At 44.1% G+C, this 13,646-nt stretch overlaps 1 protein-coding gene across 2 annotated transcripts; it reads right to left on the bottom strand.

Moving 5' to 3' along the window:
- Positions 1 to 651: 651 nt before the first annotated feature.
- Positions 652 to 10,808, bottom strand: NEFM (neurofilament medium chain). Of its 2 annotated transcripts, XM_087706192.1 has the most exons (4): positions 9,696 to 10,808; positions 5,470 to 5,594; positions 1,819 to 3,082; positions 652 to 1,764 (listed from the first exon to the last, which is right to left on the bottom strand). In XM_087706192.1, exons 1-4 carry the CDS (start codon positions 10,767 to 10,769, stop codon positions 1,264 to 1,266), a joined length of 2,964 nt encoding a protein of 987 aa, XP_087562318.1. In that variant the 5' UTR covers positions 10,770 to 10,808; the 3' UTR covers positions 652 to 1,263. The 2 variants fall into 2 exon arrangements, with proteins under 2 accessions (XP_087562318.1, XP_013922280.2); XM_014066805.2 differs by having other exon boundaries at positions 652 to 3,082.
- Positions 10,809 to 13,646: the final 2,838 nt, after the last annotated feature.

Genomic DNA, 13,646 nt, shown 5'->3' with positions numbered 1-13,646 from the left:
GGCTTCCCTAAAGCACGAAGCCAACTCCTTGTCCCAATATAACTCCTTTTATTTAGGTTAAAGGGAATTCCTCTCCAGCAAAGTCTAGGCAACAGACTTTCATGAGATTTCACAACTACAGACCTTTATCAGGCTTGGAGAGCTGCCAGGCCGATATCTTCCACTCTGTAGCAGACAATACTTGACAAGAAGTCAGGAACAGGTCTTCACTCTATTGAATTGAACTAATTGTCTCCTGCAAACTCCCTTCCCCTTTCTCTCCTCTTTAATCCCTATGGGAGGGGCCATTCACCATCCATCTGTGCCTTTACTCCCGAGTCGGCCCTTGTTCCTTAGCTGTTCCCTTCTCCTGGCAGCTTTGCACATGTGCACATCGGGAACAGGCTCCAGCTGTTCTTCTGCCTCACTGATCTCCGACTCCAAAGGCAGCTGGTAACTATCAGACTGCCCTGGCCCCATCTCTCTGCCTCCGATGCAGAGCACTCACCAGAGCCTTCCCCAGACTTTAGGAGTAACCCATGTTCCTCCCAAACCTCCTCACTGTCTGAGTCTGCCATCAGATGCACTGGACACTGGCGGATCACAACGAAGAATTACCTAACCCTTAAAACACTGGACCTCAGAGAAAGCAAAGACTCCAGCAAACCAAGCTCATTTCCAATATGACCTTTATTGAGCACAAATGGCTGTGACTGCTTAACATCAAACAACAAAAGGTTGCATACTGTGCATGTCAACATAGGTTCTCTCACGGACAGAAGTCCCTCTTAATTGCACCAGTGAGGTAAACATAATTGTTAAGTAGCTTAAGGCTAGGAGAATTCAGGGTATTTTTTTTTGTTTTAAAAATCATTCTTTTGTTATTGTTTATTTGGCTCAGTTTATTCTTTGCATAATACATCTGAAGACATTCCTCAGAAGCATCCAAACAGCAGCTTAGGAAAATTCAGCGACGTCCCCTGGAACAGTAACAGCTCATGCATGATTTTAAAAAAAAAAAAAACCCAAAAAGAAAATCCCAAAGTTCTGCAGAGGGAGTGCACCGGGCTTGCATGCATCCCCTCCCCAACCCCTGGGTATGGTATGGCACAGAAATCATAAATATATCAGAAAAAAGGAAAACCGTCAGTCCTTTTGGAGATGCCATGAGAGAACCTGTTCTGCTTAGAAGCCGCCACTTTCATGCATTTTTTTTTGCAGCTGTCGTATGGCTTAACCTTTTGCACTAATCCAAGCTCTTTAGAGAAGGGGAATTGATTTATTTTAGTCACCGTTTTCCTTGATTTCTTTGACTATGGCGTGTGAAGAAGTCACCTTCTCCACCGTCTTGGTGGACACCAATTTCTCCTCCATGGCATCATCATGTTCTTCTGTCTTCTGGGTGACGGTTACAGACTTGGTGATGTAGGTGGTGGTTCCGTCACCTTCACTGGTGATCTTCTCAACTTTTTTGGTCACCACAACTTTCTCTTCGCTCTTCTCCTTCTTCTCTTCAGAGGGGCTCACATCCAGACCATTGGTGATGACACCTTTATCTTCTTCTTGCTTTGAGTCATCTTCCTCCCCCTTATCGTCAACCTCCCCATTGATTGCTATGTCTTCTTTAGTTGATTCCTTTGAACTTTTTTCTTTTGATTCTTTTCCTGCACCAACCGTGGTTGCCTTTGTGGTGGAGATAACCTCTTCCACGTCTTTCACTGGGGATCTTGGCTTTTCAGGAGAAGCTGCCTTCTCTGGAGTCTCTGCCTTCCCTGGAGAGGCTGCCTTCTCTGGAGTCCCTGCTTTCTCTGGAGATGCTGCCTTCTCTGGAGTCCCTGCCTTCTCTGGAGTCCCTGCTTTCTCTGGAGAAGCCTTCTCTGGAGTCCCTGCTTTCTCTGGAGATGCTGCCTTCTCTGGAGTCCCTGCCTTCTCTGGAGATGCTGCCTTCTCTGGAGTCCCTGCTTTTTCTGGAGATGCTGCCTTCTCTGGAGTCCCTGCTTTCTCTGGAGAGGCTGCTTTGTCTAGAGTCCCTGGTTTTTCTGGAGTTCCAGCTGTCTCTGGAGTCCCTGCTTTTTCTGGAGATGCTGCCTTATCTGGAGTCCCTGCTTTCTCTGGAGAGGCTGCTTTCTCTGGAGTCCCTGGTTTTTCTGGAGTTCCAACCTTCTCTGGAGTCCCTGCTTTTTCTGGAGAAGCTGCCTTCTCTGGAGTCCCTGCCTTCTCTGGAGTCCCTGCTTTTTCTGGAGAAGCTGCCTTCTCTGGAGTTCCTGCTTTTTCTGGAGTCCCTGCCTTCTCTGGGGAGGCTGCCTTCTCTGGAGTTCCTGCTTTCTCTGGAGTCCCAGCCTTTTCTGGGCTGCCTGCTTTCCCTGGAGATCCTTTGTCTGGAGTGCTTGGTTTTTCAGGAGATGCTATTTTTGCTGGGGATTCTGCTTTCTCTGTTTCTTCTTCTTCCTCTTCTACTGCCTCGCCCTCTTGATCACCCCCTTCATCTTCTTTACTTTCTTCTGTCACAGGTGATTTGGGAGGTGATTTAGGAGGAGATGTTTTCACCTTTTCTACCTTCTCTGATGCAATGACTTCTTCTATATCTCCTTCAGGCTCTTCTGCTACTTCAGGCTCAGCTTCCTCAGCTTCTCCTTCACCTGCCTCTTCTTCTGCTTCTTCCTCACCTTCTTCCTTTTCACTTTTTTCGTCTTCTTTTTCTGATCCTTCTTGTGCCTCATCAGATTTCGCACCTTCCTCTTCCTCCTCCTCTTCTTCTCCTTCATCTTCTGGGGCTGCAGCTGCAACTTCAGCCTTTTCCATTGCTATAATTTCCTCTTCTAGAACTTCCTCCTCCTTTTCTTCACTTGCTAGACTTTCTGCAGCCAGTTCTTCAGCCATGGCTTCAAGAGCTTCATCCAATTCAGATTTCTCATTCTCTACTTTGGTCTCTTCAATTATTTCTTCTACAAACTTGTGTTGGACCTTTAATTTTGATGGTTCAGCTTTTGATTTCTGTATTTTGGTAGTTATTGTTACGGAAGGTTGCCTATGTGTGAATGTTGGCCCAGTGATGCTTCCAGAAAAGGCACTGAATCTTGTTTCTTCACCCTCAAGAAGTTTCCTACAGAAATAAGAGGGAAAATGTTAATATGCATCACCAATATCTCAAGGCAAAGGTGTGCATGCATATGTGTGCATATAGCAACAGCACTTAGATTTATATACCACTTCACATTCACTTTACAGCCCTCTCTAAGCGGTTTACGGAGACAGCATAATGACCCCAACAATCTGGCTCCTCATTTTACTGACCTCGGAAGGATGGAACTTGAGCCGGTCAAGATCGAACTCCAGGTGGTGGGCAGAGTCAACCTACAATACTGCTCTCTAACTACTGCGCCACCATGACAGGAATAGCATAGCAATAGCAACAGTCCTTAGACTTATATACCACTTCACAGTGCTTTATAGCCCTCTCTAAGTGGTTTGCAGTATTAACCTAGTGCCTCCATCAATCTGATCCTCATTTTACCAACCTCAGATGATGGAAGGCTGAGTCAACTGTGCACTGGTGAGAATTGAACCACTGGCAGTCAGCAGAATTAGCCTGCAATACTCTATTCTAACCCCTGTTCTTTGTATACATCCTCCTGCACACCCAAAGACAGATGGACCTCTCTGTAAGAAGCTGAAATAGGTTTAAATAATTCTTTCTTTAGTAAAGAGAGCAGTGACATCTTGCGCTTCTTAATAGTCTTAATATTCTATTTCTGAACCACTTTGCTGTTGTGAGTGGAAGAGATTGGTCATTAACTTCCAATTCATGTCTTCCTCTCAAGATTAAGAAATGTAGAGGAAACAACAACTGGCTCCGTTACTTCCCTTACATCTGCATAATTTATATCTTCATTTTCCAGATTATGTATATTTCTGAGAGATCATTCATGAATGCAAAGAGGAGACTACTTTTAGAAGTACTAAGAATCCTTGTACTGCTTTGAAGAACCTTTGCATTGGTTTAAAGAGATGTTGCATGAGCTGGAATGCAGATTAGGCCCACTGACCATTCCAAATATTTTTTTTAATCAGTGACAGTATACTTAAAATACAGCTGAACTGTGCCCTTTACATTTTTTTTTCTTTTTGTAGTAAACTAATAACAAACTACAGTTGTTGCTATTTCCCCCAGGAACAGTTAGCAACTTTGAATGCCAACTGGAATTTCTAACTATTGTCTGCAAATAATACTCCATGTACTAAATTAATCCTTTTGTTCATTAAGGTGAACAAAAAATTTGAATCATTAAGATGAAAGGTACGATTTCTATTAAGAGCAATTTCCTTTGCATATATGCATATTATCACATTCTAGCACTTTCAAAATAGATCTATGTTGGAAACAATTAAACTCTTCAGGGAAGTTTAAATATTTACTATAATGACTTATTGACATAGAACTAAAATCTCTTCCTGGATAAAAAAAAAATACAGGCATATAGTATCCAGTAGCAGCATCCAAGTAACAATTTTTTTAAAAAAAATCCTTTATTTATTACCATAGCCAACAAGGATCAATTGCATTATTTGTTTGGGAACCTGTAGTCAAAATAATTCCCCTAGATTAGCAATCTCCCGGAACTTGTTTATTTGACTTTTGGAAAAAATCCAAAATAATCCTATGATACTAATGTGAAATTAAAAATGAAAACAAAAAAAAAACTTTGAAAGTTCACTTTAATTTTGCTTTGGGGGGCGTGCATTCTAAAGGTGTTTAAAAGAAGAAAATCTTCCATTATGGGCTGCCCCAGCTACATTTTGTAAAATGAGAAAGGGAAAAAAATGAACTTCAAGAAACAGCACACACTACTAGTCCTACTGATTTCAGCAAAGATTGTGTTAATATGGTAGCTCCATAGCATAACAAATAAACTTAAATATAAGTTTGGTTGATTTCATCAGGAAATAATTAATAATTGCACTTAGGACAAAAGCATACTCCATTGAAACTCACAGTTGATCTCTTTCAAGCCAAGAAATGTTCCATCAAAGGAATTGGGTAGCTTTCTACTACACAGAAAAAAAGTTACTTAAGTAGCAGAAAACATGATTACTTGACCAGATATAGCAATAGCAATAGCAGTTAGACTTATATACTGCTTCATAGGGCTTTCAGCCCTCTCTAAGCGGTTTACAGAGTCAGCATATTGCCCCCAACAACAATCTGGGTCCTCATTTTACCCACCTCGGAAGGATGGAAGGCTGAGTCAACCCTGAGCCGGTGAGATTTGAACAGCCGAACTGCAGAACTGCAGTCAGCTGAAGTAGCCTGCAGTGCTGCATTTAACCACTGTGCCACCTCGGCTCTCAATTCAAAGAGTGCTAAGATGCCAGTGAAACTCCCTGCTAGCAGTCACAGTGCCTCCTCTGTTGCAGTTGAGTTTTGCTGCAGCTAAAAGTGTCTGCAATCGAAATGCCTGTCTGGTTAGATCTGCATTGCGTTCTCAATACCTGTAGGCAGCAATTTCGATATCGAGAGCCATCTTGACATTGAGGAGATCTTGGTATTCCCTCAAATGACGGGCCATCTCCCACTTCGTACCTCTCAGCTCATTTTCAAGCTGTTGGATCGTGTCCTGCAACCAAGAATATAGACGGTTCTTGAGGATGGGTACAAAAAAAATCTCAGGCACATTTGGACATGGGGGGGGGGGGCATGGAATTGAAGGAGAAAGTAAAGTGGGGAAGATGGCAAACTAGAAACAGAGATAAAAATAACCAGATTGAAAGTAGAATTAAAGGATAATGAATTCAAAATACTATCTTGACCAGAATTACTCTAATAGAACAATTTTTTTTTACAGCATTATAAAAACACCCAGTGCTGAGATTCTGGAAGCTCAAAGTTAAGAAGCAATAGATTGAGGAAAATCTTAGGATGCTATTATTTGTTTGTAGAGAAGATCCTTACTGGAGTATCCCTTTTATTAATTTTTTTAAAGAACTATTTTTTAAAAAAATTAACTTTTCCAACCTGGCACTCTCTAAATGCTTTGGACTACAATTCCCATCAATTCCCATAGTTGGCCAAGCTGGCCAAGGCAGATGGGAATTGCAGTCTGTTGGGGGCTCCAGGCTAAAAAAAAGGCTGATTCTAAAAAATATCAACATTCTGATGGTTATCTGGACTCAGTTTTCCTTTATAAACCATGCCATTTTTGTGAAAATAAATGTTGGCATCTTGAGAATCAAAATAATCTCATTTGGGCAGGAAAGGGGCATCTTGAAAAATGATATCTTTTCTAACAACAAAAGTGCCTGTAACTATTTGTACTGCGTAGACATCTTTCTCTGAGTCAGCACTGATTTGCCTAGTTTAGTCCCTGGAGTTTTGTTGGTAAAATTTTGGAAGTGGTTTGCCATTGCCTGCCTCCTAGGGCTGAGAGTGGGTAACTGGCCCAAAGTCACCCAGTTCTGCCTAAGGTAGGAGGGAAACCAAGGTTTGCTGGTCTGTAGCTGGGTGACTTAACCATTAGACTAAACTGACGTTCTGCAGCAAAGTACTTAAGATTATTTATGTGCTGCAGCTAAAATGGTTAGCCGAGATGATTATTTTTTAACCAGTCAGCTTTGATCAGAATAGTGAGAAGTAACTGTTTTTCCAATTTTGGCTCAGCCTCCTGAAAAGGATCTTTATCCAAAGATCCTCTGGAATAGCATTTCAATGACAGCAAGAAAAGATAATTGAGAGGCGGGAGTGGATATCACTTCCTCTGCTGTCTGCAGTTCAGTTTTGGCAAGGTAGATGATACAGCAAAAGTAATAATTATACCCTAATCAAATCCTAAGGAATTTAATACAGGTTAATATTAAATCTCCAGAACTCATGCAAACAATACAGTACTTAACACACAAGACATATTTCCCCGTGTCTGTAAGATTTTCACTAAAAAAAAGAAAAATATTGGGGCAAAGAGTTTGGGAAATCTCTGCAACTGGGATCTTCATGATATTCAGATAATTCCAGCAGCGCAAGAGATTTTCTCTAGGAAATCCCAATGAATGTGACATTAGTTTTAAGTCTGCATTACAAAATGAATTTTTGACATAAAAAGAAAGCTGGGGCTATTAAGAGTATTTGCTCTGCATGGGATATTGCAGGCATACATCCCATCACTGTTTCTATTATAAACTTCTGCAATGACCAGTTTTGCAGCTGCAAGGGAGATGACACTGCATCAATTTCTAAAATACCGGTAAGCCGGATGTTAAACTATCCCCAGAAACACAGCCTATCCTATCCGATCTGCTTGCTGACTGAGGTTTATCCTAGGTTTAAAGGATTACATTTCTTTTTTCAATGCTCAATGTCACCCAAGAGGATTTTTTTAAAAAAAAAGTTTCCTTCTGATGCCAGCCAGATAACTTTATGACTTTTCATGCCAGAAAGTTCTGCATTGCAGAACCTTGAGTTGGATTGGACAGGATAAGACTGCATTTTAGACGGATGGACTTCCTTTTCTGGATTTTCCTTTTATCTTCTTCCTAAAAGTTGATTCAGGGAAAAGTCATTGAGATTTGCAAAGTCTGTTTTCCAAACAAGCCTGATTAGAGATGATTAAAACTGGATCTTAAATAAAAATATCAGCATAGATTTTTTTCCCACTGAGTTTGCTTTGAGATTGGCAGAGCAGGTACACTTTCTGCATTGCAGGCAATTGCCTTCTAAAAGCAAATATTTCTCTTCCGTTCCAAAAAATAGCACCCACTGCACAGCACAATGACTGTCATTTTCAGGTCGTAATGAGCGATCTTGCAACTGTCTCTCCAGATTCCTGCTGAGTCATCAGCCTGCAGATGTATTTTTGGGAAGCAATAAGGAAGATAATTCTACCATTCTAGAAATTTGGTTTTTCTATTGCAGGTAAGCTTAAAGTAAAGCTTTACATGCAAATTGTTCCGTTATATCCTTTTATTCCCCCTCCCCCCCAATTTATAGCCTCTTATAGGTCGGTAGAAAAATAATAATAAATGCAAGAATAGAACATTCCTGATTTGTTGCTTATTTCAACTCTTCCTTGCTTTAAAACAGTTAATGGAGTTATGAAAAAAAACCCTACTTATAGGACATGGCTTACAACCCATGCTTTGCAATTCAGACACAGAATCATATTTGATGCTCAAGCATAAAACTTGAAATATTTATCTGTGCTGCCAACTCAAAAGAACATCATTCACAAGTGCTTCCCCCCCCCCCCGTCCATTTTTTGGATGCTGTTGAAGAGGCAGGTTTGATTAAGCTAATTAGTAATTAATGAAATCCACTGAACATTTATTAAAATGTTCCAATTTATTACTTTTGTATAGTGAATCTCTCCTATTTTGCCTTTTTAAAACTGATCCTGTGGGGTTTTCTTGGGTCTACATTAGTAACCCTGAGAAAGAAATCAGAACTTGAATTAACTTTGAAGCCAGTTCCACAGCTTTCTCTAATAATAATAGCAGTTGGAAATGGGTTGCTGGAACTCTGTCCAGGACCAATTTTTGTTCGCCAATCCCTTTTTAGCAGCTGCATTTTGAGAGAGGAAACCCCCCAAAATTGCATTTCTTTCCATCCCAAGTCCTCTCCCTCAAGCATCTTCTGATTCAGTGTGAATTCCATTTGATGGAGATCACTTGCTGATATTCTTCCCAATTTGTGCATTTTTGGATGGCCTGAAATAAAAGTATGACTTTTTTTTTTAAAAAGGACCTTATTTTTGTCATGCATTTTGAAGTGCCATTATTTCCAGTTCCAACAGCCCCATTCTCAGTTACAGGAAGAGCATCTCTTGAGGTGATGTTCTACATAATATAAGAATGTCTTCTTCCTCCTTGCTCCATTTCCCCCTCCCTTTTGTGGCATCCCTCAAGAAGCTGTGCAAGGTCTCCTCTCTCTGCGCCACTGGCAGAAATTCTTGGGCTGGCACATGCACACTTCCTATTGGTGGAAACTGCCAAAAAAAAAAAAAAGACATTGGAAGGAAGCCCGGAAGAATGGAAAAGCTGGAAAAGCAAGAGGCATCTCACACAAGTGTTGTGACATGGGATCTATTCCCAAAAGAGAACTAAAGAGAAATTTTGTGTAGTCACTCCCATTTTATAAATGGATTTTTCCCTGGAGCTATAACTTATGAATTCCACTTCGACTCAAACTGGCAGGGACGTCACAAATGCTCTCCTATTTAGTAGGGATGGTTGAGCTAATGAGGGCGGGAGAGAGCTTTCCCTTCCCTTCCTTGCCTACCCCTCCCAGTTCCATTATGTCTGAAAGCTGGCAAAATCCCCATTTGACAGTGGGCCTCTTCCTACCCTAGTTCCACCCCCCCCCCACAGCCCTAATGTTAAAGCTGAACACCCCCCCCCCTAACTTCTTTCTCATGGAGGTGGGTCCACTGGTACTTCGTCATCCCCCCCCATTGACCTCTCCTATATCATATTAGTTTTAACTTAGATAGGATGGGGTCTTTCTTCCCCAGTTGGTGTAGAGACCTGGGAAATGCTTTGTCATTTCCCTGTTCTACCCTGCCACACCCCCTTTGATTTAATCTTCATCTATCCATGAATAGGAGGCCCCTCCTCTTTCATTCCACCCCTCCCCCGCTGTGGTAGTTTCCAGCGGTCTACAAACTCTATAAAGAACCCGATCCAGGAAGAGTCCCCCCCCCCAAGATCATCTATCCGAGCCCCGTACTTACGTGGTAAGTGGAGAGATCCTGGTTGTGGCGTTCCTCAAAGTCATTCAGCTGGCGCTCCAGGGACTCCTTCGTGCCGCGGACGGACTCCAACTCGATGCTCTTGGCCTGGAGCTGCCGCCGGTACTCGGAGATCTCTTCCTTGGCGGAGCGGATGGCTTCCTTGTTGTGCTCGGCAGCCTCGGTGAGCTTGGCGTAACGGCACTTGAACCATTCCTCGGCCTGGACCATGTTCTGGTCGGAGTGGCACTCGAGTTGGGAGCGGATCTCCTTGAGGGCGGCCGAGAGGTCGGTCTTCAGGTAGTCCTTGCGCTCGACGGAGACGTGCGAGGCCTGGATCTGGGCCAGCAGATCGGCCACCTCTTCCTCATGGTTGTTGCGCAGGAAGGCCACCTCGTCCAGCAGAGACTGCACCTTCTTGTCCAGCTCGACCTTCACCATGGACGCCTCCTCCATGTCCTTCCGCAGGGCGCGGGTGATGGCGTCGGCATCCTCGTGGAGGCGCGCCTCGTCCTCGAAGCGCTCCTTCAAGCGCTGGATGTCCTCCTCCAGGTGGTCCGAGTCGAGCTGCAGCGCCGCCTTCTCGTGGTTGACCTGCTCCAGGGCAACGCGGAGCTCGCGCAGCTCGTGCTCCAGGGCGACGCCCAGTTGCGAGCGGCCCACCTGCTTCTGCCGCAGGGCGCCCAGCTCGGCTTCCAGCTCCTTGTTCTGCTGCTCCAGCGAGTGCACCTTCTCAATGTAGCCGGCGAAGCGGTCGTTCAGCCCCTGCAGCTGCTCCTTCTCGTTGGAGCGGGACAACTTCATCTCCATCGTCCCGCCGCCGCCGCCGCCGTTGAAGAGCGACGACTGGCTGAGCTCGAGGCTCTCGGTGGAGCTCAGCACCGTCGAGCCGTAAGAAGTCCGCGCTGGGCCCACATTGCGCTTATAGGTCGAGGAGGCCGGGCTGGGCGAGCTCCGAGACCAGGACTGAGAACGGAAGCCGCTCGACGGCGACACGCTGGCCCGGCTGAAAGTGGCCCGGCTCTCGGCCATCCGCCGGTAAGACGGGTTGCTCAGCGGCTCCAGCGTGTAACTCATATTGGAAGACTTAGGAGAGGCGCCTTGGGCGGGTTTCCCGGCAGCGGACGACTCTGGAAAGCGGCGCCTTTTATATCGGAGCCGCACATTGTCTCCGAAGGGGGCGTGCCGGCCGGTATCGCGCGTGCCGGGGGAGGCGTGGCCAAGGGCCTCGAAGTCCCACCCTTCGCGGCCAAGCCACGCCTTTCCCCTCTCGCTTTCTCCCCGGCCAAGAATTTCAGCCCAATTCCGGATAATCCATGTCTGCCCCATTCACATAACCCTCCTTCTTTTTTCTCCCCTCGGCCTGTATTTCCTCTCTCCTCCTTGTATCTCCTGAATGGCGATGAAAGCTTTAATTCAGAGTGCAAGACGGAGTCACCTTCCTTCCAAAGTTTCGTGGCTTTATGCTTTAGGGTACCAAGTATGCACGGGACTGCATTCATAACCAGTCTTCCTCTTTTCATGCCTCTTCCCATAGATTTTATCACTGTTACTCTCCCCGTGGATTCCCCTTGGTTAATTTTTTATCATGCTTTTTCTCGATTCTTCCTCTGCCTTTCACCTTCTCCCCTCCCCGCTCGCTTTCCCCTTAGGCGCCGCAGCTGCAGCAGATCTAGGGAGCAGCCGGCCCAGTTCGCCGCCCTCCCCTCCTCCCAACGCTCTGGAGGCGGCAGGATGGAGAGGGCGGTGGCGGGATGGGGAAGCGCTGCGCCTGAACCTCCTCCCTAGGAGAACATCCCAGCAAGCAGGCCTTGTGCTTAGGTTTGGGGGAAAGGGTCTGGCTCGGACCAGTTCAGGTAAGGCGCGCGCGTGTCGCTTGGGGCAGCCATGGCGGTTTCAGCACCAAGGCCAGCTCCGCGAGAAGAAAGGACTGGGAGAAAACCAGAAAGTGAACGAGTCTTCGCGTGTCTATGGTGCGTGGGAAAAGGCGTGATTTGGCGCCTCTGGACAGGAGGTCCGAGCAAAAGAGAGAGTCTTGCCGGGTATCTGCGAGTATCTGCATGCCTGGAGTTACTTTTCCATCTGCAATGCAGCGCTTCAGAGATAGCAGGAGACGGGAACCTTCAGAGTCCCACTTAAGATCCCCCCCCCCCCGGAACCCCATCATAGATTCTTTAAAAAAAAAAAGCTTTCAAAGAAATCCCGGACAGTAAAGGTGTTGTTTTTCAAGGACTTGACATTGAAAGGTCAAACATTCTGTACGATGGGGGAGGGGAATTCAAAAGGAGTGGCTGCTAACACAAATCACCCAGGGGAACCACGGTGGCTAAAGGAGGAGAAAGAAGAGAGTAATTCAGCACAGCAGGTTGCACATTGACAAGAGTAATAATAGTTGGAAAAATGCTGAATCATTTTTTTTATATCTGTCCCCACCTGTTCTATGAATGCCATCTTTGCATCAATCACCTGTCCATATTTCTTAGTCTTATACTAACATCTTCCCCCATTTGGGTTGGGAATTTTATCTATGCTCCCTCTGATAGTAAGTTCCACTAAATTAAGCAGTTTTTTTTCCCCCTGAAGAAGTTGTCTGCAGCACCTGCAAAGGGTAATAGGTTAGGCAAAAATCAGCACTATTTTGAGTCTTCTTTTGATGGAATCATTTTCCAGATATATTTTTTTAAAATGGAGTGACAATCTAAACATGAACTATATCTAGGGAAAGTAGACAATCACTATCTGGAAACAAATTAAAAGGTTTTGGTAACATCCCAAAAATTCAAAGGAGAAACAATTTCACATGTTGAAATGATTCAAGTATTTTTTTTTATTATGAAGTAAATTCTACTGCATACAAGAAATCCCACTCCCAAGTAAATCTACAAAAGAATGCAGCCCCCCCCCCCAAACTTCTATTCTGGGTTTAATAGAGCCAATAAATTTGCTATATGACTGTGAACTTTGCTATATGTCCCCACTACTTGATGCAAAGTAACAAAATATTGATTTTTTGGCTTGATAGTGTCATTCCTCACCCTATCCAGGGTTGGAAGAGCAAGAGACAACTTTGAAAGCCATGGGCAAAGACATCAGGCCCTTGTTGGCTCATAAGTATGGTGTTGCCATCGAACTGCAGCACTGCAGTCTTTGTGAAAGGAAAACTGGGGCAGGAGACACTGGGAGGTTTTTTGAGATACATCTGCATGTTTAAACTTCTGGCTTAATCTCCCTACTGTGTGTGACCAGCATAAATTATTTTTTTTTAAAAAAAGCATCCAGCCTTTCACATTCATTCAAGGTTCCTCACCTTTTCCAGCTTCTCTTGAAGTGCATTGCTTCCTCCTGCAATACAGCAGGAGAAAACCACCTCCCTAAGGTTACGAAGAAGAGCGATCAAAGACAAAAATGTGAATGCCAGGGAGATGTAGCAAGATTTCTCAAAGTGTTAACCTAAATGTGTAAAGCAAAGAACTGTCTCTGATAATTTGAATTTTGCTCCAGGCAGAAGAATGTCGTGTTCTAGCACCAAGTGGGAAAACCTAACTCTTTAACTTGCTTTTCTCTCTTTCTATTTTTGTCTCTGCTTTGCACGACACAGAAGATCGAGCATAATGCTGCCTCAGCTTGCAATCCCACCCCATTAAAACTGGTGCTATTTACTCTGGTGTAAGCACACATTCTTTGGGATAGGACGGGTGCTATATGCATATTTATTATAGCATTAAGTTCCACTTAGTTCTAAACACAATGTATGAGTATGGATTTTTTGTTAAGGCAAAGTTCTTATTAAAATCACCATCGTCATCAAACCTCATTTAAGGCAACAATAATACCAGATGTTTACTATTTATAATACTATATACTATACAATAATACTAGAATATTCAGAATTAGATGTAATTTTCATATTAATAACCCCCCTTTCCCCAGTGAGTGTGGATTGTAGGCTTCCTG

Source organism: Thamnophis sirtalis, unplaced genomic scaffold, assembly GCF_051295495.1.
Source record: "Thamnophis sirtalis isolate CommonGarterSnake01/CBP01778 unplaced genomic scaffold, rThaSir2_p1.2 scaffold_2, whole genome shotgun sequence".
In the NCBI taxonomy this organism is placed as follows: domain Eukaryota; kingdom Metazoa; phylum Chordata; class Lepidosauria; order Squamata; family Natricidae; genus Thamnophis; species Thamnophis sirtalis.
The sequence above is the reverse complement of the archived record's forward strand: the minus strand, read 5'-3'. Positions and strand labels throughout refer to the sequence as shown.